The sequence below is a fragment of the Bombina bombina genome, chromosome 7, assembly GCF_027579735.1.
Source record: "Bombina bombina isolate aBomBom1 chromosome 7, aBomBom1.pri, whole genome shotgun sequence".
In the NCBI taxonomy this organism is placed as follows: Eukaryota; Metazoa; Chordata; class Amphibia; order Anura; family Bombinatoridae; genus Bombina; species Bombina bombina.
In genome coordinates, this window is record NC_069505.1 from 46,284,376 (window position 1) to 46,300,979 (window position 16,604).

The 16,604-nt window shown below is 40.5% G+C and overlaps 1 protein-coding gene across 1 annotated transcript; it reads right to left on the minus strand.

The window, feature by feature from the left end:
- Window positions 1-9,395: 9,395 nt before the first annotated feature.
- On the minus strand, window positions 9,396-15,233 carry LOC128635742 (uncharacterized oxidoreductase YtbE). The gene is made up of 2 exons (XM_053688857.1): window positions 15,157-15,233; window positions 9,396-11,441 (listed from the first exon to the last, which is right to left on the minus strand). The coding sequence occupies exons 1-2, from the start codon at window positions 15,167-15,169 to the stop codon at window positions 10,582-10,584; spliced, it is 873 nt and encodes a 290-aa protein (XP_053544832.1). The 5' UTR covers window positions 15,170-15,233; the 3' UTR covers window positions 9,396-10,581.
- Between the last annotated feature and the right edge of the window lie 1,371 nt (window positions 15,234-16,604).

Genomic DNA, 16,604 nt, shown 5'->3' on the forward strand with positions numbered 1-16,604 from the left:
GTTATGTGCCCAAGCTGGACGCAGTGTGGGGCACGCAATGATAGGATGCAGAGGTGCGGGCGGAAGAATGGCGCGATGTGTGCCATATACATAACATTGTGCTCATGCACGTCAAGTTACCTAGGAGCCAGCACTGAATGGCTAAAATGCAAGTCTTTTAATAGAACTGAAATAAGGGAGCAGTCTGCAGAGGCTTAGATACAAGGTAATCACAGAGGTAAAAAGTGTATTAATATAACTGTGTTGGTTATGCAAAGCTAGGGTATGGATATTAAGGGAATTATCTATCTTTTAAAACAATAACAATTCTGGTGTAGACTGTCCCTTTAAGAGTTATGAAAAGGGAACTCCTCTTGTAAGATTATGTGCAAGAGAACCCCGGCACATCCATGTGTTTAAACATGCAGGTTACACACTGGCGATTGGAATTACAGGCGTTGGCTTCTAGTTACACAGGATTCTGTAAATGTGCCAAACATAACATTTACTATGCAGCAGAAATGTCTTGTGTGTGAACAGATGGTCTCAGAGAGGTGCATGGGCTTTCTGGGTAAAGAGTATATGGTCGGTATAAGGAGCTGCTACCTCTGGGACAATACTGGTCTTGACCTGCTGATGAATCTGCTCAGTTTAGTGAGCCTGACCACTGTAAGCAACTTCCTTCTGACAAGGCTTATTATGCAATTGCTGTCTCAAAGGAAAGAGGGGCACTAGGGTTGTTTTCTTGATGCAAAAGCTGCTCAGTTGGCTGTTGCAGGGTCAACCTGGACTCAGTGGGAATTTTTTTTTTTTTTTTTACTCAAGTGCCTTGCAGAACAATGCTGTGTTTTCCACAGATAATTTTGCTAGCCAGGTTGCTTTACCTAGTAGTCGGGTGGGGGAAGCGTAATACTTTGCAATATTTTTTTCTTTCATGAATCAGAGCAGGCAATTTTAAGCAACTTTCTAATTTACTCTGATTATTATTTTTTTTTATTTAATAATTTTTATTACTTTCAAAAAAGGGAAAGACGAAAAAAACAAAATGATTATACATACAAATGCGTTCAATAAACCGAAAAGAAAAAAGCATAAAAGTATACATCACGTATGAGCTCGCAGGCTCAGAAAAATAATTATGGTATATCTTCAACCGCAAAAAAAAAAAAAAAAAAAAAAAAGAGGATCATCATTGTGATGAAACTTATCATAATCGTTCCTTTCCTCCCCCCCCCCCCCCCCTTTCTCTCTCCCTTAATTGCTCCATTTTCTGGAAGCCTACCCCTAACCCCCAAACATACCTTGACACACGAGGGACACACACACAACAAAACAAAAAAAAAGGGGGAGGAACCACACCTGAGTGGGGGTGAGCTCCCCAACGCCCCTCCCCTCTCCTCCATCCTGCAGTAACCTGCTGAGGTACAATTCAGCAGCATAGGGATTTACCAAATTCCTAGTAGAACCACCTCTGAATTCGTAAAAGGTTGTGAATTAATAAATGGAGCCCACTTCTTAAAGAATAAAATGATATCCTGATCTACGTTCATATCTGTGTCAAATTGCTATATAATACATTTCTTTAAATAATTCTTGATTTCTGTCAACTTGGGGATTGCTTTCTCTTTCCACTTCTTAAATAATAAACTTCTTACTACCAGGATTATGGTGTTGAAAATTTTGTCAGTTCCCTGAAGGTCATTTTCCCCTATGAGAAAAATTATTCTGACTACTGAGAAGTCCAGCCACTTAATCTTCAAGACTTTCCTAGTCCAATAGCACACCTTCGACCAGAACTGTTTTATCTTGGGACAATTCTAAATCATGTGAGTTAAGTCCGCTGCAATTAAACTGCACTTTGGACATTTTTTTTTTTTTTTTATTATTATTATTTTTATTGAGGTTCTGGAAAAGGCAGACAGGAGATATGAAAAACATACACAGTGATAATGAAGTGCTGGGAACATATAGTACAATTCAGTGCGACAGCATAGTACAATTCTAAAAAAGAGAATGCAGAAGCATATTATACAAGTGTTATGCCTAACATTCTGTATGCCTCCTAATATACAAAAGAGGCCACTCTTGGACCCCATTAATAGACACAGAACCATAGGTAGGGGGCTATGTCTAGCGGAGAGACCACTTTTGGATCTCTAAATGAGAACCTCTTTTTATATACATTTAATAACGTCTCGTATAGAAATACAGGGTAGTATGACGATATAGAACTTGATAAAGTCGTATATAAATTTGGAATATTTAGTGTTATACGTTATATCCTGGTAATATTAATAGTTGAGAGATATTTTGTGTAAATTGAATTAAGTAGACAAGATAACATAAATGCATATAGACAAGGTAACCTAATACATGTAAAATATTAATAACAAGGTACATCTTTCTGACAACTCAATGGGCCACTGTCGGGTCTAGATACTAGCTCAAAATAGGGAAAGAAAGAATTTAGCATACTAAATCAGTAGGTAATATTAAAAGTTGTGGAGGTGCGGCATTGGCTAGATAAGCTGCGTATTTAGCCTTCCTATCTTAGGAGGTGCATTAAAATGGGAGGGGGGGGGAGGAGGTGGTAGAGTGAATATGATAGTCTAAATACATGAGCAGGGCTCAAAGTCTGTGTTGAGAGTAGCGAGGGCTCATGGGTTATTAGAGGGTAAATAAGAAGTTATTCATATGATAGGTCAATGCTGTGTCCTGCATAAAGAAGCTTTGAGAACTTAAGGTAATAGCTTCGACACTAGGTAGTTATATAATTAAACGGAATATAAACTGGGCAATCCTGTAAAGCCCAAGAGGGGCACCAAGTTAAATGATATGGCAGTCTGCAAGTTTTACCCAAATAAGGGGCCAGTAGGGTACGGTGTGAACAAAAAGAAAACCTGTGCAACCAAGCCTCCCAACAAAGGAGGTATATTGGGGTATGGAGTATGGAATATGTGGTATGAAATATGGAATTCAAGATATGGGGGGAAGGAGGTGATTATTTAATTGTGTTAAGTGGAAATTGTCAGAGAATTGTGCCTTTCCAAACTATATTCTTCTCAATGGATCCCAGGAATTCAGGATATTTTTAATACCAAGGGTTATGTAGCTCTGTCATATAAAATATAGGAGCAAGGAGCTAAGTATCAAGGAATTAGCGCAGGTCCAGCCTGCCCTAGAAGACAGGTCATCCTGTAGTGTTTGAGGTCTACTTATCACACAAACTTAAATAGGTATCATAATTACTGAGCTCCTACCTATAAAGTCACATAGAGTTAGCATTTAAATCGCTTGCATTTGCCATGGCTATATAACCAATATAAATATAACGGTAGAAACATGCCTAAAGAGACTATGACTGAAACTTATCTGAGGAGCAATATTTTTGCAGATTATAGACAACAAGCTGCCCCGGCCGCTGGCAGCAATAAGTCGTAGCTAGAAACTGTACCTAAACTCCAAACACATGCGTAAGATGTAGAGATCTGCAATTATGAGAGCACCATGTAGGTTCAGTTTAGAACATTATGAGTACCAGTAAACAGTAAGGAGCCTGCAAAGATAAGAAAGTGCACATATGTAGCAGTTGAATCAAACACTAAAATATTTAAGACACGGCATGCGCACATTATATAGCAACACGTTGAGAATGAATCAGTGAGCATTGACAAGACAGTGTATAATAAGGAACTGTTTCTCAGACAGAGTAACAATAAGGGCCTGAATTATCAAAATGGTATTAGATGGTAAGAGCAGTAAAAAAGAACAAAACACAAAAAGGTACATATTTCCCTTGAGACTTGAAACATTATAAACAATCAATAACTATGGTGATGTCCACATAAATATGGTCAATAGACAGGAATGTTTATGCATCCTGTGTCTAACTTCTGTTTTGTCACATTAAACTTGAAAAATAACTCTAAGGTAAAGGTAAATATGGTTAACATAGCAGAATACTGTGTCAAAAGCTCCATACTGCACTTCAACATAGGCTAGTAATTCTCAAGTTCGTCTGGATCGTGGGTGCCTCAAAGCAAGCAGGTCCCAGAAGGCGTTGATGCCATTCCTACCATGAGAGCGATGGCTGTGCCCTGCTTAGCCGATGCCACTTCTGTGTACATAGGAACCATACCGCACATGCTGCGTAGATCGTAGCAATAGCCACCAGCCTTTCAAGCCCACAACTGAGCCACCAATGAGACCTTCATGGCTATGTTTCTTGCGATGTGGCAATCTGTGAGCCAGCCGTAACGGACAACTGCTGAGAACACCCTCCATCTTACAGGGTACTATATGCTGAGCAAAGTGAGCTGCTATATCTCCTAGAACCTCCCCCGTTGCATAAGAGTGGGACAGTGTCTTGTCGCTCCCCGGGCTAATCTTAAATGCCGCTCTATGGCCGCGGCAAGAACCAAGCACAGACAGGCTCCTAGCAAGAGAAGAGGGGGAGACTCTCTGCCGGTCTACCAATGCGGCGTCAACATCAGCCAGGTAAGTAGGAGTGATGGCGGGTAAGTAGTTTTCTGCTGCGTTGCGAGTTTCGCTTCCTCCTAGAGCCTGGGTACCCGGCGTAGGGCCATGGGCTGTTGCGGAAAGGAGCTTAGGTAAAAACGCCTCTAGTAGTCTGTGCGAGGCCTCAATATAGCCCCATGCTATCAGCTCACAGTCCACTTCGGCCGCCATTTTCTTTTTTAGATAGGGTTCTCGACACTTCAATTCAGTTGGCTAGGTGCAAATAGTAAGCCAGCATGTAGATGTTATGAACTGCTCGGTTCGCTATGACAATCACATGCCTTTCAAAAACTCCGTCAGTTGTCTTCCACTGCGTGGCTGCAGTATAAGGCTCAAACTGGGATCAATTGCGATATAAAAGTTCCCATACTTGTATAACAGGATCATTTATGAAGAAAGCTAGCAGGGGTCTTCAAACAGATTTTGTAAATATGTGTAAACCTATATTTTGACCCCTGATGCCTAAATTTAGAGCCGGAGCTCCTGTGAAGCACGTCTGGTAGCTTAGGCAGTTGGCTCCGCCCCACTTTGGACATTTATTAACATTAAGGTTATGCCACTTTTGCCCCTTAAGTGGAGTATAGTAAGTTTGATTCAATAACTTCAAGTGGACTTCTCGCCACGTTGCTGAAAGAGTAGTTTGATATGAGGCAGCAAATTAATGAGTTACTATGTCTGCATCTATATCCCTCTCAGGGATTAAAACATTCCATTTATCAGCTAGGTTCATTAGGTTTGCCTCACCTTTCCATGAAGCTAATAAGTTATACCATGGTGAAACCGATACCGTTTTTTGCTAAAAGGTACCCAACTGTCCATTTTCCCCCATGACCAGTTTCAGCCATACAGAGATATTAGTTTAAACTAATAATGTTGAACTTGAAGGTAGGCAAAGAAGTCTGTATTACCTATTTTAAATTATGTTTAATACTTTGTAATTGGTGATTTATTAGTTGGCCCATAAACTTTAAGCCCGCTTTAGCCCATGAGTGAAATACTAGTGTACGTGTTCCCTCCTGAAACTCTGGATTACCTGATTATTAAAAGGCACATAATACTCATATGCTAAATCACTTGAAACTGATGCAGTATAACTGTAAAAAGCTGACAGGAAAATATCACCTGAGCATCTCTATGTAAAAAAGGAAGATATTTTACCTCACAAGTTCCTCAGCTCAGCAGAGTAAGTTCTGTGTAAAAAGTTATACTCAGCTGCTCCCAGCTGCAGGTAAAAATAAAAAAAAAATGAAGAAATGAACAGCAGCCAATCAGCATCAGCAGTGCTGAGGTCATGAACTCTTCCTGTGATCTCATGAGATTTGACTTAACTCATGAGATTTCATAGTAAGCTTCCTTTACCTGATTGGTGAAATAATATGAGAGTTCACGAGGCTCATCCCCTAAGCTGTCCTAGGACAGACCACTAAAATGCTGCTTAGAAACCTTTACAATGGGAGGTGGCTACTGAGGAACTTTTGAGGTAAAATATCTTTCTTTTTTACATAGAGATGTTCAGGAGATATTTTCTAGTCAGCTTTTTACAGCTATGCTGCATCACTTTCAAGTGTTTAAACATTTGGGTATTATGGCCCTTTAATTTATTTGAAAAGCAGAACTGTAAACTTAGGAGCCAGTCCATTTTTGGTTAAGCACCCAAGTAGTGCTTGCTGATTGGTAGCTAAATGAACCGCCATCTAGTGCTCTTGCAAATGGATAACATTCTTGCAAAACTGCTGCCATATAGTGCTCCAGAAATGCGCCCCGCTCCTAAGCATACATACCTGCGTTTCAACAAGAGAACAAAGACAAATTGATAATAGGAGTAAATTATAAAATTGCTGCTCTATCTGAATCATGACATAAATCATTTGGGTTTAATGTCCCTTTGATGTAATCTGATGAAGGGTCGAGTTGGAAAGTGTTTATTCAGGATATGTATTGGCTATAGAATTAGATGACTGACAGACTAGAATTTATAAGTTTCATAAGGTAAGAAATGATGTGACTAAGTTTCGTATAAACAACTTTTTTCCTTATCTTGAATAATTCAATAAGAATACCAGCAAGCACTACCCAGGTGCTGAGCAAAAAAAAAACGGGCCGGCTCCTAAGCTTACATTCCTGCATTTTCAAATAAAGATCACAAGAGAACAAAGAAAAAAAATAATAGGAGTAAAATAGAAAGTTGCTTAAAACTGCTGCTCTGAATCATGAAAGATTTATAATTTGTTTTGGCTTTTATGTACCTTTAAAGAGAACAATGCTGTGCCAGGGCTGCCCATCATACTATTAACGTCTGTTTTCATAAAGTATTTGCTAAGTATTCAAACTGTGAAAAAGTCATAAAACACTCCTCAAACATCAAAGGGTTCTTCAAAGTAAAGACATGAAACTCAGGTACAATTAAAGACGTCATTAATACCATCATCTAAAGATTAAAGTAAAACTCAGCAATTTCATTAACAATCCAATCATTTAAACCTGTGCACCTATTGCATTAAAGTCATGAGTTCTTCATGTTTATACAAAAACCAAACAAGTGTTTGCCGCTTGTATAGCAACGCACTGTTATTGCAACAATGTGACCGTGTTACTGCAACGTGTGCGATTTATTAATGAAGTTGAAACAATTTTATATATATATATATATAAATTAGTTGTAAAAGTAAGTGCCATGGATTATCCTGCTATGTTATGTTGCAGGTTTAGCAAATATATTTATGGACTGCACAGCAGATGGGTATTGAACACAGGTCCTATAAAGCAAAACACCCAGGGCCCACTGATCAGAAACTTGCTGGCATGGCGCAAAATGAAACCTTATATTGTAATGTAGGTGTCTCCCCACAACCAGAGCACTGTTTATCTCAATAAACAGCTCTCAAGCTAATGTGTTTGTGAAATTGAGGGACCTCACGGTACTGCTGAGACTTGTTAGTTCCTCTCACCAGACCAGAGAGCTTTAGATCCATTGGGCAGCTAGTGAGATTTGCTTTCTTCTTGAAAAGTTGGGGAATTGGTAATAAAGGCGCTATCTATCTTTTTAAACAAAAAAAGTCCCTTTAAGTACAAATTGTTACTCTGCCTAAATTACATTCACTTAAAAATCTATGATCTCTTCATTCAAAATTGTATTTAGACCCAAGCTCTGGTCAGAACATTAACATTTATTTATAAAGCTCTTGAACATTTGCTTAAAGGGACAGTAAAGTCAAAATAAAACTTTCATGATTTAGATAGAACATATAATTTTAAACAACTATCACCTTTACAGCTATCTAATTTGCTTCATTCTCTTGGTATCCTTTGTTGAAAATTATTTATATTTAAGCTCAGGCCCAGCAATATGAGCTAGCTGCTGATTGGTGGTTACATACATATGCCTCTTGTCTCTCCCCGTGTATTTCGCTAAGCTAGCGTCCAATAGTAGTAGTTTAGGTTTCACTTTTCTGTCCCTTTTTCAGGTACTGTAAACAAATACCAGCTGAGCATCCTTGGGTGAATGGATATTAAAGATTTAGCCTCCTTTTCCCCCACGAACATAAAACAGCATTGTTATTTGCCTGATTTTGATGTAAAATACTTCTGGTTCCACTTGCTCCAAGAAAAGGATTTTGTAGATATGTATCCTGCCCTGACTACAAACTACGCAGAGATTGCTTAGAACAGGGCACAAACTCAGTTATGGTTAGTCCTTATTGGCCATGATCAAAGCAGATAAAAGGCACCATGATTTGCAAAACTTGACCTTGTGACAGTTGTAAAAGATTTTACACACTTATTTTACATGTAGATGTTTTGCAATTAAGTGCTTAATGGATATGCACACCTCTTGCTTTTGTGTAAACACTGCGCTCCCGAGAGGCGCCAAAAAGCAAAATCTGTAACCTGCAAATCAAACAGCTGGTTCAGACAATTTGCAGCAGTTTGAAAACTGAGGTTAGATTGCTTTTTGACCTCTCTAGGGAGCGTAGGACAAAGCACAATCTTTACATAAAAGCAGAGCCGTTTATGTCCCTTTAAAGGAACAGTAAACACCTTGTATTTAAAAGATTGTTTTGCAGTTTTCCAATACCTTACTAGCTATTATTAGAGCACCTTGCTTGCTGCAATTGGTTTTCAATAAACAAACTCCAATCACCACATTCCTTACTTGGAGGAGCCAATCCGGACATGAGCCTCGAGAGAACAGGGCCTGTTCCCTCATTGTTTGGCTTCGGCAGAAATGATAAGATAGCAAACTGCACATTAAGTACAGATATGTGGCAGGGTTAGGATTGTGAAGCTGCCATGTGCTCTTAGTTTTTGGGGCTGGAAAATCCACAATTTTCAGAATTAAATTACAGGAAAAGCCAGCAAAATAAATAATAAAATTCTAAGTTATTTTACTGTGTATAGTTGTATTACAATATGTTAACTGTCCCTTTAAACGTCAGTCACCTTATAGCAGCCAGGAGTAAATGAGTTGCGGGATATGGTATCTCCTGGTTTAGTGGTGCAGCCTGCGATACTGTACGTAATCCTGGTATTATTGTCTCACATGTGCTGCATACGCTGGGCACAGCTCCAGGCTGAGTGAGAGGTTTTCCGTAATCTGTTATCTAGGAATCTGCGCAGCCCGTACTGTCTAACACAGCTGACTTTATAACAAATATATCAGATCTGGGTAAGTCTGGAATGACTATAAATGGTTAAGTACGTTGTAGGGAAATTATCAACAGATTATTTATTATATTAATAATGCATACTGAGTATTTCTTTATAAAGGTAAAAGGGGCATTGTAGTCAATTGTTTTCTTTTGTTTTTATCGAACAGAAGGATTTTTTTATTGTCACGCATATTCCTCTCCAATAAGCCAGTGATGATTAGTAGGAAGTACAAAACCGATACTGCAGTATTAGTATCAAGTTACCTTTAATCAGCTTTTATTCAAAGGACCATAACAGTCGAAAATCTAATCTGTTAGAGAGTGTAATTTAACGACTATCGACCTAGCTCTACTTTGTGTTTAACTTCCGCAAACAGGTTAAACTTCACACAGTGCTGATTGAGAGCAGACCCCGCCCCTAATCAGCACAATGTCCCTATAAGTGCTGTGTATATGCTGGTGCGGGTATACAGAAGGCAGAATGTGCATCCCCAGTCTAATCTGTGTGTGCCTCCTTCAATAACAACTCTAGGTTTGCTCCTGGGGCCACAGTGCTGACATAAAAAGGTAGGAAGTATTTTGTTTACAAAACAACAGATTTAGTTTAAATTAAACCATGCAGGATGCATTAGTGAAATATAAAACCTGACTTTAATTTCCCTTTAAAAGGGGCAGTAAATTAAAAAATAAACATTCACGCGTCAGAGCAGAACATGCACTTTTAAATAACTTTTACTTCTATTAGCAAATGTGCTTTGTTCTTTTGGTATCCATTGTTGAAGAGCAAACCCAGGTAGGCTCAGACTACACACGAGCCTCTTGTAATTGGTTCAACTGTGTTCCGCTAGTGCCCAGCAGTGCATCACAGATCCTGAGCCTACCTAGGTATTCTGTTCAACAAATGATACCAAAAGAATAAAGAAAATTGATAAAGTAATGGCTTGCTCTGACTGTACTTCCCCTTTAAAGGGACAGTCTAGTCAAAACTAAACTTTCATGATTCAGATAGGGCATGCAATTTTAAACAACTTTCCAATTTACTTTTATCATCAAATTTGCTTTTTTCCCTTGGTGGTATTTTTGAAAAGCTAAACCTAGCTAGGCTCAAACTGATTTCTAAACAGTTGAAAACCGCCTCCTAGCTCAGAGCATTTTGAAAGTTCACAGTTAGACTGTGCTAGTTCACATGTGTCATATAGATAACATTGTGCTCACTCCCGTGAAGTTATTTAGGAGTCTTCACTGATTGACTACACTGCATGTCAGTCAAAGGCACTTAGATAAGGAGGCTGTCTGCAAAGGCTTAGATACAAGGTAATCACAGAGGTAAAAAGTGTATTAATATAACTGTGTTGGTTTTGCAAAACTGGGGAATGGGTAATAAAGGGATTGTCTATCTTTTTAAATAAGAAAAATTTTGGTGTAGACTGTCCCTTTAAGCCACTCCTGTAGGATCCCAACAATATCTCTCCTCTTTGCCATCGCTCATTAATTCCAGTATCTCTTCCTTACTCAGCTGGAAGTCCCACACTCTGAAGTTCTCTTTCAACCTCTCTGGACTGGAAGTCTTGGGGATGACGCCAACACCTTGCACAAGGGCCCAATTAAGCAACACCTGGGACGGTGTGCACCCATGGGCGTTTGCCACCTTTTTTACCTCCTCCCTTGTCAACAAAGCCCCACAGCCTAGAGAAGAGTAGGCCTGCAGATGGACCTTGTGTTCCTTACACCAGCGTAGGAGAGAGGTTTGCGGCAGCCGTGGGTGGAACTCTACTTGTAACACAGCTGGAGGGACTTTGCACGATGACAGCAATTGTGTCAAGTGTGTCTCGGTGTAGTTAGATACCCCCAATGCCTTGATCAAGCCTTCCTGATAGAGATCCTCCATAGCTTTCCAGCTTTCAGCTCTAGCCTGAACATTACGAGTATCTTCGCTACGGCATCCCTGTTTGCCAGGCCAATGTATTAAATAAAGATCTAGGTATTCGCAACCTAATTCTGCTAAACTCCGTAGACAGGCCTCCCGTGCCCCCTTGCCCAAGTCAGTAGGTGCCAACTTGCTGGTAATGAAGATGTCTGAACGACTTAGTTTGTGACGGGGAAGAAGTTCTTTTAAAGCACGGCCCAGATCTGCTTCATTGCGATAGACGGCGGCAGTGTCAAAAGAACGGTAACCGCAAGCCAGGGCAGCATCCACAACCGGAAAGAGATTTTGATATCCACGGAGACGGAAAGTTCCTAGACCCACAAGGGGCATAATTACTCCATTGTTAAGGGTGACACTGCGGGAGGGTTCTGTATAATAACATAAAAGAGAGGGGGGGAAAAAAAATAAGATACAAAATGTTTTTCTGACCCTTACGATACAAAACAGGACATGAGCATCCTAAAGGATGCCACAGAAGCGACAACACACTTTCCCTTAAAGGGACAGTCAGCACCAGAATTTTTGTTGTTTAAAAAGAGATAATCCCTTTATTACCCATTCCCCAGTTTTGCACAACTAACACATTTATAATAATATACTTTGTACCTCTGTGATTACCTTGTATCTAAGCCTCTGCAGACTGCCCCTTATGTCAGTTCTTTTGACAGACATGCATTTTAGCCAATCAGTGCTCACGCCTAGGTAACTTCACATGCGTGAGCTCAATGTTATCTATGACACACATGAACTAACGCCCTCTAGTGGTGTAAAACTGTCAAAATGCATTCAGAATAGAGGCAGCCTTCAACATCTAAGAAATTAGCATATGAGCCTACCTAGGTTTAGCTTTCAACTAAGAATACCAAGAGAACAAAGCAAAATTGGTGATTAAAGTAAATTGGAAAGTTGTTTAAAATTACATGCCCTATCTGAATCATGAAAGTTTATTTCGTACTTGACTGTCCCTTTAATGGAATATGAACCCCCAAATTTTCCTTTCATGATTCAGATAGAGCATGCAAGTTTAAACAACTTTCTAATTGACTTCTTTTACCAAATTGTCTTCATTTTCTTGGTATCTTTTGTTGAAAATCAGTGATATAAGCTTAGGAGAGTGTACGTCTGGAGCACTATATGCCAGCAGTTTATCAAGAATGTTATACAATTGCAAGATAACTAGAAGGAAGCACTATTTCCTGCCATTTAGTGCTCCAGACACCTACCTGAGTATATCTTTTTTTTTTTTTTTAATGGTTTTCTCTGTCTGAATCATAAAATACATTTTTAGGGTTTCACATCCTTTAAACTTTAAAGGGACATGAACCCCCCCCCCCCAAAAAAAAACACTTTTCTTTAATGATTCAGATAGAGCATACAATTTACAATCAAATGTACTTTGTTCTCTTAATATCCTTAATGGGAAAGCAGGTAGGCAGGCTCAGGAGTGTGTACGTGTATCAGACATTACATGGCAGGTTTGCAAGTATACTTTTAAAAATGTTATACATTTTGATGAGCACCAGATGGCAGCAGTGTTGCCATGTAGTGCTCTAGCCATGTGCACGTTAGCTACCAAGGGATCTAATTCAATAAAGAATACTATGAGAACAAAGCAAATTGGATAATAGAAGTATATTGGAAACTTAAAAAAAAAAAATGTATTCTCTGTCTGAATAACACACCCAGAATAATAATAATTGGGTTTTATGTCCCTTTAATAAAGGCTGACAATAGCACAGCCTTAAGTTAATACCAGAGTTTTTAAAAGGGACAGTCTACAGCAAAATTGTTATTGTTTAAAAGATAGACAACGCCTTTACTAGCCATTCCCCAGCTTTGCACAACCACCATTGTTATATTAATACACTTTATAACATTTCTGCCTGTTTCTAAGTCCCTGCAGGCTGCCTCTTATCACTTGTTTTTTTTATGTGATAAGAGACTGATAGTTCATGTGTGCCACATAGATAACATAGTGTTCTCTCCCACACAGTTGTGCAGGACACAGCACTAATTGGCTAAAAAGTCAATAGATAATAAATAGTCATGTGATCAGGGGCTGTCAGAAGATGCTTAGATACAAGGTAATCAGAGGTAAAAAGTGTATGAGTATAACAGTGTTGGTTGTGCAAAACTGGGGAATGGGGAATAAAGGGATTATCTATCTTTTTAAACAACAAAAAATTGGGAGTAGGCTGCCCCTTTAATGGGACAGTCTGCAACAAAAATTGTATTGTTTAAAAAATAAGATAATCATTTCATCTGTCTGTGTCATTATGACCCCACATAGTGACACAGACAGCAGCCCGACTCCACATAGTGACACAAACAGCAGCCCGACCCCACATAGTGACACAGACAGCAGCCTGACCCCACATAGTGACACAGACAGCAGCCTGACCCCACATAGTGACACAGACAGCAGCCTGACCCCACATAGTGACACAGACAGCAGCCCGACTCCACATAGTGACACAAATAGCAGCCTCACCCCCACATAGTGACACAGACAGCAGCCTGACTCCACATAGTGACACAAACAGCAGCCTGACCCCACATAGTGACACAAACAGCAGCCTGACCCCACATAGTGACACAGACAGCAGCCCGACTCCACATAGTGACACAAACAGCAGCCTGACCACAAAAAGTGACAAGGACAGCAGCCAGACCACACATAGTGACACAAACAGCAGCCCGAAGTGTCCCTGACTCCACATAGTGACACAGAAAGCAGCCCGAAGTGTCCCTGACTCCACATAGTAACACAGACAGCAGCCTGACCCCAAAAAGTGACAAGGACAGCAGCCAGACCACACATAGTGACACAAACAGCAGCCCGAAGTGTCCCTGACTCCACATAGTGACACAGACAGCAGCCTGACCCCACATAGTGACAAAGACAGCAGCCAGACCACACATAGTGACACAGACAGCAGCCCAGAATGTCCCTGACCCCATATAGTGACACAGACAGCAGCCTGACCTCACATAGTGACACAGACAGCAGTCTGACCTCACATAGTGACACAGACAGCAGTCTGACCTCACATAGTGACACAGACAGCAGCCCAGAATGTCCCTGACCCCATATAGTGACACAGACAGCAGCCTGACCCCACATAGTGACAAAGACAGCAGCCAGACCACACATAGTGACACAGACAGCAGCCCAGAATGTCCCTGACCCCACATAGTGACAAAGACAGCAGCCTGACCACACATAGTGACACAGACAGCAGCCTGACCCCACATAGTGACACAGACTGCAGCCTGACCCCACACAGTGACACAGACTGCAGCCTGACCCCACACAGTGACACAGACTGCAGCCTGACCTCACATAGTGACACAGACTGCAGCCTGACCTCACATAGTGACACAGACTGCAGCCTGACCCCACACAGTGACACAGACTGCAGCCTGACCCCACACAGTGACACAGACTGCAGCCTGACCCCACACAGTGACACAGACAGCAGCCCGACTCCACATAGTGACACAGACAGCAGCCTGACCCCACACAGTGACACAGACTGCAGCCTGACCCCACACAGTGACACAGACTGCAGCCTGACCCCACACAGTGACACAGACTGCAGCCTGACCCCACACAGTGACACAAACAGCAGCCCAGAGTGTCCCTGACCCCACATAGTGACACAGATAGGAGCCCCGGAAGCCATAACCCCACAGAGTGACACAGACAGCAGCTTAGAGAGTCCCTGATTCCACATAATGTTACAGATAGAAACCCTAAGTGCCCCTGACTCCATATAATGTCACAGATAGTAATCCTGACCCCACATAATGACACAGATATTAACCCTGAGTGTCCCTGACCCCACAGAATGACACAGATATTAACCCTGAGTGTCCCTGACCCCACAGAATGACACAGATATTAACCCTGAGAGTCCCTGACCCCACAGAATGACACAGATATTAACCCTGAGTGTCCCTGACCCCACAGAGTCACAAATACAGCAGCCCAGAGTGGCCTTAACCTCATAAAGTGACAGACACGAGGACACGCAGACAATGACAGAAGCAGTGTGACACCATGAGACCTCTGTCACTTACCAGATATCTCCATGCTGCCAGGACTTTTTGAAAGATTCTGCAGCACAGTGCACACTCGGGAGTCATGTGATCATCACATGCTGCTTGAGGGCGGGTCATGTGATTACACACCCAGACACTTTTTTTGATTGCCATCTATTCTGACCAATGACACTATTTCTGCTTTCATTCCTTCAAACTGAAACAAATTGGCGCCCTTGTTTCCATAGAAATTAACCGATGCTCTGAGGCGTTTATTATCCTGTGAGAGGCTGAGTGACGATTTTGTACAGATAGCAGGAGAGTTATGTATGTAATACACAGTAAGGCTATAGCAGGAGAGTTATGTAATACACAGTAAGGCTATATAACAGGAGAGTTATGTAATACACAGTAAGGCTATAGCAGGAGAGTTATGTAATACACAGTAAGGCTATATACAGGAGAGTTATGTAATACACAGTAAGGCTATAGCAGGAGAGTTATGTAATACACAGTAAGGCTATAACAGGAGAGTTATGTAATACACAGTAAGGCTATAGCAGGAGAGTTATGTAATACACAGTAAGGCTATATAGCAGGAGAGTTATGTAATACACAGTAAGGCTATAACAGGAGAGTTATGTAATACACAGTAAGGCTATAACAGGAGAGTTATGTAATACACAGTAAGGCTATATAGCAGGAGAGTTATGTAATACACAGTAAGGCTATAACAGGAGAGTTATGTAATACACAGTAAGGCTATAACAGGAGAGTTATGTAATACACAGTAAGGCTATATAACAGGAGAGTTATGTAATACACAGTAAGGCTATATAGCAGGAGAGTTATGTAATACACAGTAAGGCTATATAACAGGAGAGTTATGTAATACACAGTAAGGCTATAACAGGAGAGTTATGTAATACACAGTAAGGCTATATAACAGGAGAGTTATGTAATACACAGTAAGGCTATAACAGGAGAGTTATGTAATACACAGTAAGGCTATATAGCAGGAGAGTTATGTAATACACAGTAAGGCTATAACAGGAGAGTTATGTAATACACAGTAAGGCTATATAGCAGGAGAGTTATGTAATACACAGTAAGGCTATAACAGGAGAGTTATGTAATACACAGTAAGGCTATAACAGGAGAGTTATGTAATACACAGTAAGGCTATAACAGGCGAGTTATGTAATACACAGTAAGGCTATAACAGGAGAGTTATGTAATACACAGTAAGGCTATATAGCAGGAGAGTTATGTAATACACAGTAAGGCTATAACAGGAGAGTTATGTAATACACAGTAAGGCTATAGCAGGAGAGTTATGTAATACACAGTAAGGCTATATAGCAGGAGAGTTATGTAATACACAGTAAGGCTATAGCAGGAGAGCTCTGTAATACACAGTAAGGCTATATAACAGGAGAGTTATGTAATACACAGTAAGGCTATAGCAGGAGAGTTATGTAATACAC